This window comes from Paramormyrops kingsleyae, chromosome 16 (assembly GCF_048594095.1).
Source record: "Paramormyrops kingsleyae isolate MSU_618 chromosome 16, PKINGS_0.4, whole genome shotgun sequence".
NCBI classification, from domain to species: domain Eukaryota; kingdom Metazoa; phylum Chordata; class Actinopteri; order Osteoglossiformes; family Mormyridae; genus Paramormyrops; species Paramormyrops kingsleyae.
In genome coordinates, this window is record NC_132812.1 from 11,047,963 (window position 1) to 11,067,729 (window position 19,767).

At 41.6% G+C, this 19,767-nt stretch overlaps 1 protein-coding gene across 1 annotated transcript in view; it reads left to right on the forward strand.

The window, feature by feature from the left end:
• Positions 1 to 6,673: 6,673 nt before the first annotated feature.
• The window catches only part of ahr2 (aryl hydrocarbon receptor 2), a 65,035-nt gene continuing 51,941 nt past the window's right edge, over positions 6,674 to 19,767 (forward strand). Inside the window, exons 1-2 of the mRNA XM_023814801.2 lie at positions 6,674 to 7,050; positions 17,109 to 17,296. Coding sequence (XP_023670569.1) covers positions 6,992 to 7,050; positions 17,109 to 17,296 — 247 coding nt within the window. The 5' untranslated portion in view covers positions 6,674 to 6,991. The remainder of the gene's footprint in view (positions 7,051 to 17,108; positions 17,297 to 19,767) is intronic.

Genomic DNA, 19,767 nt, shown 5'->3' on the forward strand with positions numbered 1-19,767 from the left:
TTACCATTATAAAAAGTCCCCCCCAAAAGCAAAAAAAAAAAATCTTGTTTTGTATAGATTTACTTTATCCCCCAAACTCAATTTAAATGGCAATTTTAGTCTGATTTTGTGTGGTCTTCTGCTGTCATGTATACGGTCACATGTGGGCACAGCTTAAGGACGTGCGAAATAAATGAACAAGATTCAGGTCCTGCTACCTAAGTGTTATTAGCCAGGATTAAAACCTTTGCAAGTCTTCGCTTCTACATTTTCTTCGGTTTAGAGCAGGTTTTTCTCTGGCAGACCTTTTTCATTTTGGTTATGCTTTAACTGTGCTATTTGGGGCAGTACATCGTAATTGGACATTAAACTTTTGGATTGTAATGTTTATAATTAAACGACAAAGTTTCTATGGCAACAGAGGTGGTTAAACACTGTGCGGAGGCCCAGCCGCGGGCCTTTTCCTTCCAGCGGTTGCAGGGTCGTGCTTTCGCTGTGGCTTTAGAGGCTTTTCCTGTTTAGGCCGACCGCGCCAAATAATTTGGCACAGGGGCTGGAGTAAGACTATTCAGGAGTAAACATGAACAGAGTAGTGCTGGGTTCCCCTTTGTCTCAATTACAAGCCAACCTGTCCTCACAACAACACGCTGCTCAATATCATTTAAAAAGCCTTTTTCTCCAGAACCAGCGTTGTTGTTTAAGAGGAAGTACAATCGTGTTCTGTGGTGGAATGCATTATTGTAATTGTTTACATTAAGTGGCACATTTGAATGTTATTGCCATATTTAATTTCCTATTGGCTCTAGGACTGAGCTTGTTACCGTAGTAACAGTAATCTCTATCAATGGGCCATATTGACCAATATTTTTATTTCCATTGTCCGTTTTAAAATTCCGGTCACGTTTTAGAATTACTGGTACGCATCTCGAGTGGTCCAGTCGAACAAAGCCGCTGACCACAAATTTGTTGTCTACTTGGTATTAAGCAGATAAAAACAATGACAAACTTTCACAGCTGCCAGCTGGGAGCACAACTAAGGAACAAATGAAGCTTGAGGCACGCTGTATCATGTATCTGCATCACCATGCGATTCCGCAGAGTGCGTCGATGGGAAGGAGGGAGTGAAATTTATAGGCCCGAGAGTGAGTTTCAGCATATGGATCCGCTCAGGGGACACAGAAGGCAAAGCGCAGACATCATTCAGATGTGTGTATTTTCTCCATCGGTGCCGCGAGTGGCCAGATTTCCATTGTGGGCCTTTTATCGGCAGAGCTGTTTGTTTTCGCTGGCAGCACCGGCGTGTGCCCTGGCTTTTGTTGGCCAACGGTAGTTGAGGCCCTTGTGTGTTTTTCCACTCTCCGGCAAGGTGCGGCGATTGAATCACGGCTGGGCTGTTTACACCGGTCGCCCAAGGTGGGGGGGGGGGGGGGGGTGCAATGGCGCATCAGTAGATGGGAGCTCGTCGAGATGCATTCTGGTGATAGTGGGGACCAGGTCTCGCCCTGCATTTCTGGCAGGTGGAAGAAGAACGTGCTTGACTGTCAATGACCTGATATGCCTAAGGATGTCCACAGATATCCATTCAGAAAGGAACAAGCCTCGTGTTTCACGCAATGTGCACAGACTATCTCTGTCTCTACAGAATAGGGAGTGGCATCTGCTTACATGATGATGGTTCACTTGCTGAAAACATGTATTTTATGTGAAAATGCCCTTCATTTACACAAACTAAAAATGAACTTTGGCTTTAGAACCTCATTACTTTTTTCAGCAAGATATTTAAGCGCTGCGTCTTAAGTTACACTTTCGGCATTGCCGGATATTGATGAATTGCACATTTTTCACAAACCACGGCAGGATACACCAGAAAGCATCTCATGCTACTGAAAGCCATGCAGTGGGCAACCTGAAACGAGAGCTATAAGCTTTTATGTTTTTTCCACGGAGCTATCATATTCCCAGATTAATAATAATAAAAAAATCTCTACCAATAAACTCCAGCTCCTTTGAATCAAAACTTTCATTTTTCCACATGCTTTAGGCCAGGTTAAAAAAAAGAAGAAAAAAGAAATATGAGTTAATCTTTATTAGTTAACATCCCAATAACACACAGCAAGAAATAAACAATACAGCGATTGAAAATATAACTGACTATATGCTTTTAAAATGCCATAAGTATGAATATAATAGTTTAATAATCATGATAATTGTGTTAATGTAAGATGCATTAAAGTCATCCATTGTTCTCCACATCACCAGAGACACACATGTTCTTTCAGAGATTTTTGGCAGGTAGACTGGTTGGTCCTGCTCTTGTACGGTAGTGATTCAGATACATAAACGGCATTATCTCACCAGAATATCTCGATGAATAGATGGGCACTGCTTAGAACTGTAAACCATGCTATTCTGACAAAAGCCTGTCCTCAGCAACAACAATGAAAGTAAGTTTTATCAGTTTGTGGCTTTGGGACTCAAGAATTCTCTGTATGAACACGAGTCTGTCACAAATAAGGAAAAAGACAACCTTAGGCAACCATCCCTACATCCATCACTGACGTGTCACTTTTACAAGGGGACTTTTTGGCAAAATCAAAGCATGACCCTGCGGCTCATTGTTAACTTTTAAATCATCATTTTCTCTACTTGTATCTCCTTGAACATAAATAACTAGGAACCTTATTTTTAAAGTTTTCTATAATATTACCTTGTCAGTATATATTCCAAATGATCTTAACAAAACACATTTTTCAGATTTTTTAATTATATCATGTACAAATTTGAAATAATATTATACATATAATAATGTAACATATAATGTTATTGTGCAATTCTTAATTCAACAAGAAAAATAAAATGGGAATTATTTTTGAGTGAGGCCTGACACCTTTAATCCTGCCTCTCCTTGATGTGTGCAGGAGCTGCATGGTCTCCGATAGTGAACAGCCTAAAAACACGCAGCCAGACTAACTGATGACGCCCGTACTGTGTTTGCACTGATGTGTCCTGCAATGACCTGCCATCCCATCCAGGGTCTACCCCAGCCTACCCCTGCGATATAAAGATGGGCATGAATCCCTCCAGAAAATACTGCTTTTATAATAAAGAAAGAGAAAAAGGTAATAGTGTGAGATATGTGGGTAACTTTATGCTATATCTTGGGTTTCTTCTATGGACCATTTACCAGCAATTGTCATCCAAGAATGAGAAATCACCACAAAAACAAACAGGCATAACAAATTAAACCCAGAGTATAGCAGCTACATAAAAATTATTGAAGACTCATTCAGAATTCTTGTGGTGGAAAAATTGTATTCTTACCCATTCCAATGGTCTGAATTTTACTGTACTGTTCTGCCAATTGAGTGGAAACTTGAGTTACTTATTTACTTTTGGACTGGAAATATAAATTCCCAATGATCATATGATCAAACACTGGATTGAGAGTAACGACAGTTTTAAAGATGACTTAAATTCAAAGCAGGGTCGACCACGGACACGTTCTCATGCATAACCTGACTTTGTTTGGTGGGGGACCCACTTGAAAAGTATCGGTAAAATGAACTGTGAAAAAAGCCGGACATACAGGGACAGGGGCTCCCCTCCCGGGAAAATTAATGTCACGTATAAAAATCTTGCGGTTGTTTGTTGGCAGGTACTCAGCCTTTATAAAAGGATCTTCCCACATTTATGTGAGATCTTGAAACTGTCACTGTTTAAAGGTTAAATATACCGTGCGTCTTACACGGCTTTGCCAAAAGTTACGTACAGTACATGCGCCGAAACTGTCCCTATAGTTATACATAAGCGTGAGCGTCGTTGTAAACATAAAATTGCTTAAAGGTGCACGAACAGGTACATTAATTGTCACGTTTCTGTGACAGATAGGCCTATGCGATTTCAGTCAACCTGCTGCAGTCATACATGATGTTTATTAGAGGGACATACGTATTCACAACAATAACTTTGTTATGTGTAAATACTGCATTTTGCTTCCCTCCATGCTATATATCTACTTGGTATTCAACTATCTGTATACTGTTAAAGAAATTAGTTTTACGATTAATTACAACTCAGATCGTACAATAATCCGCGGACACTAAGACTGGTGCAAAAGCTATCATAATAACTAAAATATTCTGAATTTAAATGACCCTCGAGTATACAAGACTGGAAAATATATATATATATATATATATATATTTTGCAATAATATGGGAAATCTATAATTCGGATGTTGAAATGAACGGACAGAAAGCTTTATTTGTGCAATCTCTTCGGAGACGAAAAACGGACAGTTTCTGCTTCTCCAGAAGGGCGTGTAACTAACATCCAGAACCCAATAACCTTTCTATGCATGATTACTTTAACATGGCGCAAACCAGTCTTCCATCGACAAATTACCTTTTAAAAATGGCTCAGTCATAGTGAAAGATCCACAGTGAGGCAAAAATTCTTAAACTTGTGCGTTATAAATATGAGAATTAGTAGATTTTTTGCTATATAATTGTTATCTAATCTTCACTGCTGTATATAGTCAAAACTAAAGCTTTATTATTAGCTTGATTATTATTAGCGTATTACAATAAATTAATTTATCAGATGCTTTTGTTCCAAAGCGACAGGAGGTAAATTTCGTTGGAGAGCATGATCAGGCAACCTCCAGCACCAGACCCTTACAGCAGTTGGGATTAAGGATCTTGTGATTCAAACCCGCAGCCTTCCTGACAGAGGCATAGATCTTGAACCCACTAAGCTACATGGCACATACCTATAGAAATGATGTAGGCCTATAATCCAAAATTTTTGAAAATAGCAGGCATATGCATTCTTCAGGGGCATTGTGGTTGCTTGGTAAAATTCTGCAAGCAATCGTAATATTTTGAGATTAAGTACAGTATAACGTGATGTTAAAGTTTTCATAATGAGGGACATCTGCTTTTAGTTTTAGAATTGAGGGTTCAAATCCCACCATGTTCTCCCTGCCTTTTATGTGTGTCCCCTCATCCTCTCAAATTCATACAGTTAGATGGATTAGCATCTCTGTAACCCCTAGTAAACATTTCCTTAGTGTAATGACTATTTATGGCCAACAGGGGGCCCCCAAACCCTGGGGCCCCATTGAAATACATGGTTTGAGTGGTGGTACACACTGCCACTATGTATGCCCTTGTGCATTCCTCACAAGCAAACACTACATCACTATGCTGGCTTATTCATTTCACCTCTGACTCTTTATTTATGAAAATAGTTGGAGACATTATTTAGATAGCAGGTCAACTGAGCTGCTGCCAGAGACGGTTAGTGGTCTCTAATAAAAACGCTAAATCTAAGCATTCGCCTGAGGGTGAGACATCAACTAAACCTGGTCTGCAGCCAATCAGAATGTTTCCTCTTGGTACACTTTATCACAAATATTGGTCTGAGGGTGCTTTTAAAACTGTTATTTTTGGTTGTGGGTTTTAAACAGTTGAGAGTGTTGTGTGGTGTAATTGACTTTTTCCTGTCTTTACTGTACCAAGCTAGACTTACCCATCAGCTCTTTATTAAAATTTTCAGTCAAGGAAGTAAGTTATAAGTATTTAGTAATTAAAAGCCTGTTTTATAATTCTTGGAAGTCCTACACTTTGTACAAAAGCCCTACTATAATAGCGGCAGATCAGTAAAAAGATGTTGATTACTGACAAGGCCATAAACACCTCAACATCTCAGTTGGATTGCTCGGACACCCTCTAGTGTTACAACGCTTCACTACATAAAAGTTATTGTTTGTTGAGCTGATGATGCAACCATATTTATGCAAAATTGCGTGTGTTGTTGCGCGCTGACTTTAATATGCCTGTCACTTTCCTTAGAGCAAATTCCAGGTGAACCCAATAGAGTTTATCCATTGATCGCAACTGGTATGGCCTGGTTGCACTGCTCTCTGACAGATGTTACGAACTGGCCTGCATTACTCATGGATAGGCCACAGAGAGGCCGGTGACAGCACGGACCAATGTGTTTGTTGTTTTTAATCAAGTTCAGTTACCAAAAATATATAAATAAATCCCCGGGAATTTCCAACTGGTTTGCCTGATTATTTTTTATGAAATACTTTGTGTAATTCTTAAAAAGACTTAGACGCGAAAAGGAACTGCCTGAGGATCAGTAGACATCCCGTTGAATACACTGAGTCGATTATGAAAATTAAGTAATTAGTTGTCAGTGCCGGTTGAGTTTAGTTGGGTTTTTTGGATTGCAAAGTATGGAGCCGCTAAACAGAATTAATGACAACTCATGTGAATTGTATTGTATATGTTTATCAATAACGTAAATTGTGTTTATTTATTTAAATCCCACGTTTTATAGTAGATAAATAATAATGTAATAATATACGTTTTACATCTCTTAAGCCTTTTCTATTAGACTATTTCGAGATTTGCGCTTGCTGTGCACCTACGTATTTGTAAATGAAATAATAATGGATAAAAAAACTTATTTCAAACTCAGTTTATACAGGCAGTCGTACGAGGGAGTTGCTAGCCCGGTAACAACTCAGCTGACGTTAGCAGTCCACCTTAAAAATGAACTTTCTGTGTAATATTTCCTGAAAATATCGTACACCAATAGGAAGAGGCCGCTGTTGACTGCGGTTAGATCCGCGCTGTAACAGTTCTTCTGACTGGCTGGGACTCCGAGAAAACAACCCTAAATAGCTCCAGTTGAGTTTGTTTGGGGGGCAGTAGAGAGTGACAGCTTTGAAAACGGAGAAAGGAAGAGAGAAAATTTGTTCTGATCACGCCATTATAATCCACCGTGGAGCAGGAAACTTTTCCCAAACTTCTCGAAAACAGAACCTGTTCTGGACTTTTTACCGAATCTGCGATTCCCCACGTCGTCAGATTTGCTGTACTCGGGGATTTTTCTCACTGAACTTGTTCACTCGGAAAGTTTCCCTCGAAGATCGCGAGTGAGGAAGAGCCTGGTGGATATCGTGTTCTTTTCTTAACGTTTTTGATACAAAGACATTATGTCGGGGAGTGTCGGGATGTATGCTGCGAAGAAACGGAAGAAGCCCGTACAGAAAATGTAAGACTTTTGAAGCAAATTTTCCTTCGTACTCTGTCACTGTGCTTAATAGACTGATTGAAAATGGTCCGGCGCTAAAGCGACAGGCAGTGGCAAAATGAAAAGTACTTTATACAGCACCATAAAGAATTGCTATAGCTTGCATAAGAAGTAATATGGCACACTTTAAGAACTGTTTCAAGCAGTTTACGAAGGGTCCTGCAGTTATATCATGATTTTGTTAGATGAAGTCTTCTTACGCTCTTCATGTTAAGTATTCGGTGTGTCGCGGTAAAGGTATGATATACATTTGAAAAGTAAATTCAGTTTACTTGTAAATAATGATTAAATACATAAACTTTTGTGCTCGTTACCTGCCAAAAAAGGTATTGTGCCGATACCAGAGATATATATTCTGTTAGCAGGGTATTGATTTTTTTTTTTACACTGAAGAAAACAATAGTTGTATTTCGTCAGTATTCTATGGTTGTCTTAGAGCAATAATACATTTTCTTTACCAAGAAGACTATATAGTTACTTTTAGTCAGTATGTGCATTTGATGTCATGGTCGAGCAAGAATGTTTTTTTATTATTATTATTATTCGCCGCAGTGCACAGATTGGTGGGATATAAACGTTTCTAGTTGGTGGTTTGTTTTTGTGACATGTTGCGCCTATGTGCGCTAAGGGGTTGGCGAAGTTATGCAAGCGGACGGCGGCGGAGGCGGATCTCGCTGGGCCACCTTAAGAGCCGGTGCTCGTGCGCAGTTTTGCTCTGGCATGGAAATAGTACTCGCGCATTAATCATAATCAAGCCGAGAGCCGGCGGTGCTCTCACGCGATGCTTGCGAGAGGGAGGGGGCACGCGGGGGTGCTGGCCCCGGCCGTCTTATTGTAATCCGATATACGCGCTTTTCTCATTATGACAGCGCACTCTTTTCTCTCTCTTTTTAAACTTTCTTTCGGGTTTTTTTCTCTCTTCTTTTTAATTGACATATTTTAAGGCACGCAAGCAAGTTACACAACTGCGGTCTTTGAATAAACGCGCTTTGTGTTCTTGCTGCGCTCAACTGTACTTAATGTTAGTCCTTTTTCGGAAGAGGTCATATTTTTAATTACTAATGGCTTACATTATAAATTATATATTATTACTCGGTTATAAAAATCGCAAAAAAAATACATTTTTCTCTTTGACCGCAGACATGTTTTTATACAATCAACAGTTTATTTGGGTGAATACGTTGTACAGAGCCAGGACTTAAGCTGCATTTATAAGCGAAAATCGTCATTGATTGACCATTTGCTGAAATTACACCATAACAAGCAGGCACAAATTAAGTAACTTTTTTTTCTGTATTTCTGCAAGTTATGTCTGATACACAATAGCTTGTGTATCATTACAGCAGATATTTCTGCATGTATTTCTTTACTTAGTTCTGACTATCTGCCTGTTTATTATTATTTGGTCTTTAGTTATGCCTACAGACAATTCACAGATGACGGGTTGGTCAGCGGGTGTGTTAAGCGGGTTACCCTGTTACCAGGACCTCTGTTTATACTCTTTGCGATTATGTTTGAACTGAACTTCTAATGTGCAGCGGAGCACAGAGCAGGAGTAATGGCACTCAGTCAATACCTGTTTATACTCTTGTCTGAGCCCACCCACAGTGTAATATACACTCCCCCATCTGCGCAAGGAAGGTCAGTCTCTGAATCCTCACACTTGTACAGGAGGCTTTTCCTGACGTTACTGCCATTGACAGGGAAACACAGATGCACCGTGGAGGTTGTCTGCAAGCTGCATGCTTTTGCTGAAGCAGAAATGCCATTCTGAGTAAGGCTTTGAGCTCTTTGCATAGGTGACTGCTGATGCAGCTCTTCCTAAACGAAGCCGAATTCATCCATCCCTTCCACAGACTGCAACCAGTACTTTGCCACTTACAGTACTACCCAGAGACCTTCGTAAAGTTAATTTGACTGTGTGCCTGTTCTTCCTGAAACTATCCAAGTAAAGTCGGTCTTTATTTGTCGTATGCCCAGTATGGCAGAGATATCCGTACGTTGAAATGCTTGTAGTAAGGCACAAATATCACACATGCACATGTATTGTATACCACAGAAATGTAAACATAGGGGAGCAGGAGAAGGTAAATGAGTTTTTAAAAAGGATGGGTATAAGGGAATAAACCAGGAATAAATAAAATGGGTCTAGTAAAAATAGCAAGACCAGGTTGCAGTATTATTGTAAGATGGCTATTAATGTACTAAAATGACGAGTGTTACAGATGCATTTAGTGAAAATATAGTGAACAGTCACAAAGTAGCAACAATGACCTGCAGTGTTATACAGTACTGATTTTGATAAATCTGATGACCTGTGGGTAAAATCTGTTTAGGAGCCTGGTAGTCCGTGACTCTGTGCTCCTGTAACGCCTACCTGGCCTGTAGTCCGTGACTGTGTGCTTAAAAAAAATTAATCGAGTGTATAGCACCTCCTGGTGCGCTAACCTGCAACCAGAGTCTAGTCCCATAACCACTGAGAAACCAGCTCTGTGTCTGCAGAACAAACATCACACACCTTTTGAGATTATTATGGAGTAGCATAAAACATACTGATTGCATACATACTGGCTTTGCCCACAGAGCTATAGTGCTGCTCTAGATTATCATCTAACAATGTGGGTTTTGGGCCTTTCTGAGGTTGGCGCAGTGCGGTTATATGCCACGTTATGTTAACCCAGGCTGAGTGTGCTGTCCTGCTTTCCTCAGGGTGTGTCATATCCCTGTTCTGAATATAGAGACATGAGAAGTCTTCTAAACATCTGTCAACAGGCATGTGATTCTTTATGTGCCTTAGATTGCTATCAATTAAGTTACTGGATACGTCTGCATTACCTGCATGTGTAACTCTTATCAGCTTTGCGTTTTGATAGCTGTAATGTATTTACCCTTAAATGAGAAAATCATCTGTTCTGAATGTAGTGGCTTTAGTTTGTGTTCCTAGTCTCAAAATGCAAGTATTTTTTTATTTTGTAGCACAAAAGCATCTGTACAAAAAGCCGAATATTGCCTAAATAATTTTTCCCAAAATGCACAAATCTGCTGGTGTAAATTGTAAATGTTAATGTAAATTGCGGGAGTGTGCCATAGCATTCTATTGCTTGATCTTTGCTCTCCTGCTGTCTGTTGTATAGCCTGTCTAAAAATGCATTTATAGATGACATCATATCCGTATGCTTGGTAGAGTCAGCCATTTGTCAGCCATTATTAAGCTGTCATGGGTGTCGTCAGGGTTTCTTCTTTATTGAGTGTCCATGAGTTGGTGCTATGAAAGAGCTACTCTGTCTCTTATCTGGAATGTTTGCTTACGCTCCGCACCGTGCCTGCTAAGGGTGGATTAATGTATTACTGCAGGTATTGTGTACAGTACGCCTTTGCCGTTTTTTTTTCCCAACGTCTCAGGTTACTTCAGCTTGCACGCTTTTTGTGTTTTTCTTTTTTTGGACTGATGGCCATCTCCAATCACAGTGAGGGAATCTGTGTGCGGAAAAAGCAGTTAAATTCATATGGTGAATTGGTCAATGTGGATTTTATTAGAAGACCCGAAGCCACGTTTGAGCTGTACAGTCACCATTTTGCTGTTTTTGTTTTGTAGTCTTTTAAGATGAGTCTTGCTGTGCAGTGGAATTGGAGTCAAGTTACAGTGTTCAGCATAGCCCTGGCGTAGCAGCGCCCCTATGAAGCTGGAGTGTATCCCCTGCCTCTCTAGCTGCTGGGCCCTTCAGGGTCTCAGCTTACAGCTGTGGAACCTGGCAATGATGTAATTCGCTTACTTTTACAGAAACACAAAAGCTTATTATGAAAGTGCTTGCCACAATAAGCTAGTGAAAAGGTTATTTTTGGCAGCACTGCAAACGGATTAGAGCAGCTTTGGCAGCGGTGACGGAGAGGGGCACGCATACCTTAGCGATGCAGAGAGCGCTCAGAACCCCCCCCCCCCTCCACCTCCACCACCATCTCCACCCTTCACCCTCAGAAACGCACCCTCCCTTGGGATGCCACCTCAGAACCTCCTCTCCCTGTGAATGTCTGGAACAAAAACAGGTCCAAGTCTCCAACTGCAAAGAAGCCCTTTGTTCTCAGGTAGTCGTACCAACAAAGATGAGGTGCTGTGGTTTAAAAAAAAAAAAAGACTTGAAAAGGCCTTTCTGCCTCACAACACGGGTGACACTACAAACCAGGTCAGATATACGATAAACCATCATAAGAGGCTCAAAATGCTTTTGTCTGGGACGGTTTTAGTTCTACTGTGGTTTTGTTTTAGTCTGCTGGATCAGAAACAGATGTTTATGACTTTCCACTGAGCATTATCAGATGTAGATCTGAATACTTTGATAAGATTGGATAGTAGCTCCAGTAAACTGGTAAATCTGTAGGCGAGTGCATGCTTTGGGTGAGGTGAGGTGGGTAGTTGTGGTCTCTAGGTGAGGGTGTTGTTTTGGTATGACCAGAGTAAGTCTTTCGTTAGAGATGCACAATATCTGTTAGCATTTCTCTATTGGCCAATGTTCATTAAATCATGACATAGGCATCAGCCTGATGTGTCAGCCTTGGTTGGTACTGTAGGTTGCTATTTTGATTTTAGCTCTGGTGCTGCTAACTTTGAACAGTAATGAAAGAAATAAGAACCAAAATAATGCAGATGATTGCATAGGATGACCAGCCATTTTACGTAGCCGAGGAAGAGGAGTTTGGTCGGCTCATTCACCACTTAGAACCTCGCTACCGTCTTCCAAGTCGGCGATATTTCCTTTACTGATTTCTCTCTGTTTGTGTTGTATGATATGGTCGCTGCACACATTCACGCGATCTCAAGAAGTAACATCACCGACATCAGTTTTACTACAGGTTTGTGGAGCTCGGAGTTTAGCTGGTTATTGGACAAAAAATATATCCACTATCGGTATCGGCCAAAATTTCCACCTTGATGCACAATTAGTTTTCATATCTTATATTTTTTGGACTGGAAACATCAGGAAGAGCAGCTGCTACAGATGTAGCCTGTATATAGGAGGTGTAGCCTGTCCTCCTTCAGCGGCTCTACAAACGAAAGGTGAGAGTGGCGTTTGTCAGCTTCTCTGTGCAGAAACCTTCTGGGCCCCAGAGCAGCGTCCCTGCCCCATGCCCAGCTCTCGCTAAAAACCACTGGTCCCACAACAACAGCGCCTGGCCGTTTCCTGTTTCGGAAATGACTCAGACTCACGCTTCAGAGCACTGTGGCTGTTGAGCAAACGGCCAGACGTGTTGATGTGAGAGACACCACGGGATAGCTCGGGGCCGGTACGCACACTTTAGTCAAGGTGAATAATTTAGCAGAACTGTGAAAAATTTATGAACAGCGTCACATGGTCGTTTAAATACAGAACCACTCTCCTAGTGATTTGACTACCTTTGTGACAAACATTAGCAATTTAAAAATGCTGAAAATAACATCCATTGGTCTTCTAATTGCATATCGTGGAGTAGAGCACCGGCCTGGGCTTTTCCTGTAAGATATGAAGGATTTTTATTGGTTAAACCTTTAGAGGTATTGTCTTCTAGGGCTGAACGAAATTGCGATTTGAAACAACGCGATTAGTAAATAGCAAAAGCTGCGATTTAGGGTACATACATTATACAGCACGTCTGTCCCAGGGTTTAAAACTGCCGTGAGAATGGTTTTAAAATCCATTCCATCCTCTTTGTGTGGAAGTAATTCTCACCAATCAGAAGTGCTGTGTTCCTCACATGCCAATCAGGCTCACCGAACAAAAGTGGGCCAAAGTGACTGCGTATACGTCCACAAAGGGCAAACATGAAACTCAAGGAAAATGTTACATGTGCGGCACGTAAAACTTAATCCTTCTACTGCTGATATAAGTGAACTACCTACCTATTTTACGCTCAGAGATTGTTTAGAGAAAGGCCCTATTATGGGTCCAAGCAGTGTTCCTATAGTTATACTAGAATTGTTTTATTTTTATAAGTTTGTTTAACTTAACACTGCTTTTGTGATAATTGTTTTATGTTCAGGGATGCACATAACTGTCACGCATGTATGCATTCAGCTTTAAAAGCATTACGTGCCGCAATTGATTGTAGTAAGCATAAACACGTACTTATGTGCATTTGCGCCGATATGACAAACTATTCTGTATTTTAAGCTTTTATATGCTAATTAGTGCTTCATCTGCAGAATAAAGGTCAAATATTACATCGGTTTGAAGTTTTAAACGCTCTACATCTGTTTGAGAGAGCTTGGTGTTTGACGGGTTTGATCTGATATGTCGTGGTCATGATTAACATGATGCCTGCACCTTGCCACTGACTCATTTTCTTTGTGTTCTATTTCTGTGAATGTGAGCCAAGTGTGTGGCATAAACAGAACACAGTCTCTGTTAATTAGTGTACACAGACATCGCTTAGAAGATGGTCTGTTCTTCGTACGCTTCCTTTGTAAAGTTCACCTCCAGACTTGTGGTCTGGGTCTACGCTCTTATTTTATTATTTATTTTCAGTTTGACCTTCGTCTGCCTTCTCCAAAACCATAACCTTTATTCATAGCCTGGTTCTGTTAAGGGTTCTTAAATGAGACTCTTCTACATCTTGAGGTGTGTGTGTGTGTGTGTGTGTGTGTGTGTGTGTGTGTGTGTGTGTGTGTGTGTGTGTGTGTGTGTGTGTGTGTATTCTCTTCATCATTCTGACCCAGCAAAACCTACTGCTTCTTTTATGATTTTTTTTTCTTTTGCAAAGGGAAAAAATGAAAGAAGCCTCCACATCCAACTCTGGACAAACCTGTTTATACTTTGAGAAAATAAATGCCATGATATTGCTTGTCGAGGAATGGATATATAAATGGAGTATTCAATGACAGCATGCATTGCGAAACAGACTGAAAGAAGTTCAAAAAGGTCATTGTATAGCCATTCATTTACCACCATCACTTAACTGCCTTCTGTTTTGGAAACAAGGAACCTCAAATGTTCACTTGCTGGCAGCATTGAAAGTAGACCTAACCACATGAATATGTCACTTTTTGGTTAGGTGGTATTCAATTTTACTTTTGTTATTCACCTCCTGTAAAAATCTGCTGTTTCCTTATAAATTAAATATGCCAAGAGACTGTACGAATCTTCTGGGATATGGCTCCGTCAGAGGGAAGATAATGCAGTCAGACATGCCATAACGTGCCACAGGTTTTTTAAAAAAAGGAAAATCTCCCTGCTGTTGCAATGTGCTGTGACATTGACAGCGCCTTCACACATGTCACAAAGGATTATTAAAAACACACGTTTGGCACGCGAAAATGTTCAGCAATTAATTTTTACAGCTGCCAACACAACCAATATTATTGTACATAAACAGACAATCCAAAAAGACAAGTGGGAGAATGTTTCCTTCAATGAGGAATAGTTTTTCCATCGTTTTTCACACCCTGCACTGTTCCTAGATACAATTTCGGTTTTCCTTTTTTAAATACAATTCCTTGTTTCTCTCTAATGTCTGTTGTTAGTTCTCAGTACCCTCAAGCTGACCTGTTTAAATATATCAACTTGTTGCAATGTTCAATAATAATAATACCAATATAAGGCAATTATATAATTGGGGAAAATGCATAATTTTTTGTCATATGTTATTTGACCATAATTTAAGTAACCCTTTCGTGACTGCATCCATGCTAAAGAAATGGGAAAATGTGAGTTAAACCATACATTTTTATTAACACATTCAGTGCTCTTCTGTGCTCATGGCAAAGCAACTATCTAATAAGGCAAACAATTACTCTGGTAACTTTCGATAAATTCGTGAGACATTTTAAATAATTTGAGGCCTGTAATGGTAATTTGTTTTTCAACTAAAAGAAGATATATGTTCCGTAACTGTACAGACATCCAACTCCTACTCTAGTTTCTGAGTAGGAATGCAGGAATGCTGGCCGTGAAGTTAATTAGCAATTAATGGCACGTGTCTTGTGTGGAGGAGTTTTGTTCAGAAAGTGAACTTTGCCCTCGCCTTGGGAGTGGTCCGTACCTTTCCTCCGATACCCCTCAGCCTCCCATGGCAAAAAGCGAAACCACAGCAAAACGATTGAGAATGCCCTCGGCAATCAACTAGCATTGGCTTAAATAGTAACCCTATGCCGCCACTGCCTGTTTTGGGCACCTTTGGGCATCTGTCGGCAGTTTACACCAATAAGCCGGTAACGTGCTGATGTGTTCCAGGCATCTGCTACCTGCGCGTGCCACAGTTTAGTCAGTGTTGTTCTGGATCCGTTGAGTATATCTTTTCCACCTGGTTGTGCTGAGATCCCCGAGGGGGGGGGACAGCAGAGGGATCTGGCTTTCATCAGAATGATGTCATACCCTTAGCCTGGCTCCTTGGCAACAAGGGCCCAGGTTCCCCTTCGGGTACGTTATCAGTGGGAGTTAATGAAGACAGTCACTATGGCTCCAGACCTTAGAAACAGACTCTGCTTTGAGTAACCTAGCAGGGTGGAGGGTCTCTGACTCGCGCAGCAAATCATGTTGTAATACTGGCAGATTTGGGTTATTTTTTTGTCATATTTGATGTGAAGACTGTGCCTTCTCAAGCTGTTATGCTTAATAGTGAAGGACTTGTGGCTGGGTTACTAACACTGTATAAAGCACGAGCCAGCTGCTAGGCATATGATTGTCTGCTTAAGTCATATCCTAAAGACATGAGTCAGTTTGACTAGATTAAGTCAATTTTATCCTTTTGTTAAGCAATGGCTCTGGTTTTCTACCCAAATTCTCCCCCACCTTACTGCTTGTGACTGCACGTACCAGTCACATTCTGAACGTACTCGCTACTAGTTGAGAAACTCGTTATGATGCAAGGTTCTTAAACAGCGTTTTTTTGTTTTTTACAACAGCTCGACTTTGGCAGACGAACAACTGATAACTGATTCGTAGTTGATAATTTGTCTTGCAGGGAATGCTGCAGGCATATTTGTTGAATCATGCTCAGCGGGTCCTTACAGTGTGTATATTCCTCTGCTTTCATCAAGAAGCATCAGCAGAGGTATAGCTCTGCATTTTATCTTTGGTATTTTTCTTGCTGGTAGCAAATCATTGTCACACCCAGTATGGGGAACTTTCAAAACTTTGATGCACTGGTCACAAGTTATTTCCTTATACCATGCACACGGTTACTCCTTTTTAAGCAATCTTGTCTGGTCATAATATATTTCTTCATCTCTTGCCTGGTTTATTGATTTTGTTTTGTTTTTTGTTTTCCCCAAGTTGTGTTTTTTTCCCAGTGGGGAGACACTAGACCTCCCAAAAGCTGAGTAATTTGAAGGAGTAGCAGTTGAAGTTGCTTGAAAGCCATTGAGTGCTTTGAGTCTCTTTCCAAGGGCACACGAACCTCTCCTCTGTGCTCGTTTTCCTTACTTGTTTGCCCACGGGTTTAGCTGGAGTCAGGAAGGCTACAGGTGCAGTGAGAGCGAGGTCGCCCTGCCGGCCCAAAACACTTGACTCGTTTGTTTTGGTCAGAGGTCAGTCCAGGCAGGTGGCACTGTGGGGGGATCAAGTCTTGGTCCCAACGTATGTCTGTGGTTACCCTACGAAGCCCAGTAGCCCCCGCTGACGTGCTGCGTCAGACTGTCACCTATAGTGAGATACCCATCTAATCGTTCACTTCTACATACCCAAGATCACATGATGAGTTCAGAATCCCAGCTAGTTGACCTTTGCATGACCTTCTGAAATTTTGACTTCTGACCTTTTGGAATTGTTGATTCTGACGTACAGATAGACTGGAATTTTACGCTCATGTTCTCCATAATTCTGTTATTTGCTTTACACTTTGACATCTGAAGGAGTAACGGGTTGAACATTTCTGTCTTAAGCACTCTTCATTCCCAAGTACGGAAGTAGTTTAGCAATACCAATTTTTCATCCATATTTTAAAGAGAAATTAGATGTATTAGATTTGTTTGTCCAAAGTATGATATAAATGAACAGATACATCTTGTTTAGATATTGGACATTTATCAGTTTTTCCTGGTTCCCTGACAGCCCCAAGCCCCCACCTCCAAATGGGGTCAAGTCAAACCCCTCCAAACGCCACAGGGACCGACTTAACGGGGAGCTGGACAAGCTGACCAGCCTGCTTCCATTCTCCGAAGATGTGCAGGCGCGCCTGGACAAGCTGTCTGTGCTGCGGCTCAGCGTCGGCTACCTGAAGGTCAAGAGCTTCTTCAATGGTAGGTTCTGCGAGACGGGCATTGAACTTGAGTCAATACTGCATGTGGGCACCTGAGTGAGTAAACATGACTTTGATTGCTTGACTTGACAGGGTGGGAACTGATACTGTAGGCTGGCTGTAGTTAAATGTAAATTAATAGTCCTTGCCCTGAAAGACCGCACAAGCCACTGCTCATGGGCATACAGGTGATTGCACCATAATGCAAGACGTCAGCCTCTTATCAAAGCGCACCATTGTCTTCTCTGGGTAGCCTCGTTTAAGATTTCTCACCAAGCTAATCTTTTGTTACAAGAACATACAATTGGGGAAACTAATGTGCCATTTTTAACCTCATGTTACGGAGGATGAAGGCACTTTTGAGGCCGTTTCTGAAGGTGCCATATTGTCTTTGGCTCTTGGAGCTGCTGCTTGATTTGAAATGGTCTCATTTCCTGTCTGAGTGTGAAAGGGCCATGTGGAAGCTATAGCTTAGAGGTTTTGAGAGTGAAAGACTTGCTGTAATGTGACTGTCTAGCTGCAGGCAAATGCTCCTTTAGCGGCCCCAGAATCAGACATGCATCCGCTGCTGCGTCACCTTAAAAATCACCATTTCCAAGCTTGTAGTATATTTATTTCCACTACATACAAGCACATTGAATCTGAGAGTAGTTGCCACCTTGTTTTTCTGCTTCTTTGCCTCTATGAAGGGTGAACCAAGGCATAATGTGAGAAATTCTCAAATGAGTCTTGCCAGCAAAAGCAGTTCAGGCTCTTGCTTTAGATAGAAACGGAAGTCCTCCTTTCCTGTCTCAGATTCTTAGCAGGGAAGTGCCCGATCTGTACCGATCCTTGTCTGCCTCTCCCATAATGCCTTTAGCTCTTTTGCACGAGTTTAACTTGATAAATCAGCGAGACACTGGGATTATACTCTATCAGATGTTGGACAGTCAAGAAGTATTGGGTGTCTGTCTTGTACAGGCTCCCAGTGGGTTATCTCCACTGGTAACATGACCAGTAAAGGGAGTGTAAGTGCCTCTGAGGTCTACAAAGTGTGGTACTCTATGGTGGCAATTTTTTTTTACCCAGGTCTTTGTGGTGAGTAAAGGGCCTCTGACACCTAAGTTGTCCACGATGATGTCAATCTCTGTGAACTGTTTTTGTTTAGGCCACATATTTGTGGTGTTCTACCTGTACAACCATTTTTTATAACTTTTCAGTTTAAAAAAAAAAAGGGATTAGCTTATTCAATTTCTTAGCATGGTCTGTGTAAAGAGGTCTGCCTGACATAGCTTGTATTTCTTCATTTTATTGCTGTTTTAATTTACTCCTGGCCTCTAGTACATGGGGGGGGGGGGGGCGTGTGTCTACAATAGTGAGCATGTTAGTAGGTCTCCCCCATGGCTGCACAGCTGGCCGTTTATGGACGTGTTCTTTGAAGCCGTCGCAGCTTCTCTCGTCAGCCTTGCAGGCAGACTGACGTGGCACCAAATTAATCACTGGCTCGCCTGCTACGAAGCCTTTTTTGAAGAGATCGGGTGTCCCGGTCACCCATCACTCCACCTTTTGTGTTTGCTCTGAGTTACTGGTACATTTTGATTTCCATTATATTGCGATGCAAATCGGTAGGTAAAGTAAGATGCCTTTCTCTCTCTGGGACATGAAGGGAGCACGTGACTCATACGAAGATTCCAGCCCTAAAAGAGCTGCATCCTTGTGAAAATGTGCCCGGGGTCATTCTGGCTAGCTTTCTGGTTCTGATATTGCTAAAAACTGAAACGCTGGCAGGTGTGGTGCTGACTCAGGCTGTCCACAGAGTCCACACCCTGGCATTACGGTGTCCCTGAGCTGCAGCCGAACTGGGCACACATTTGTCTCCCGGCAGGTGTCTGCCAGCTTCAGCGGAAAGGCATCCGCAGGCGGACCGGGGTGTTGAGGGGCAGAGGAGACAGCTGTGGATAGACGCCTGACCTCAGGAGGTCACTTGGCCCGACTGAAGCTTCCCTTTCCGCTGTGGAAGTGGGCACACATTGCCCAGCATATTGTCAGAGGAATTTGTGCCCTCGCTTGGATGCGAGTTACCAGTGTGCCCAATGGACACTCTTGTCCTTTTGGCTTATGGCTTAATTACATAGCAAATGGGCCCAGCTACAGTCCAGGCTTCCTCCAAGTTGTTCTGCTAGCAACTAAAATAGCAGCCATTAAACACAGAAATGAGCGTCGTAGCCATATGGGATGGACATGCAGCCTCTATATTTGCCCTTTTTTTTTTGGGGGGTTGAGACCTTGTCAATCGTGATAGGACCAGACCTGGAGGGTGAACAAAACAAACTGGTGAATGAGGTGCTCCTGGCGCTGACTGGTGCTAAATAAACGCTTTCGGAAAGACCGGAGCATGCCGCGTGGTATTTGCTCTCTTGCAGCCAAACAGGAATCCTTGATGCTGTTCTTAGAGCGCTAACACCCCTGAGCAGTGTTGACTGAATCTTTGGA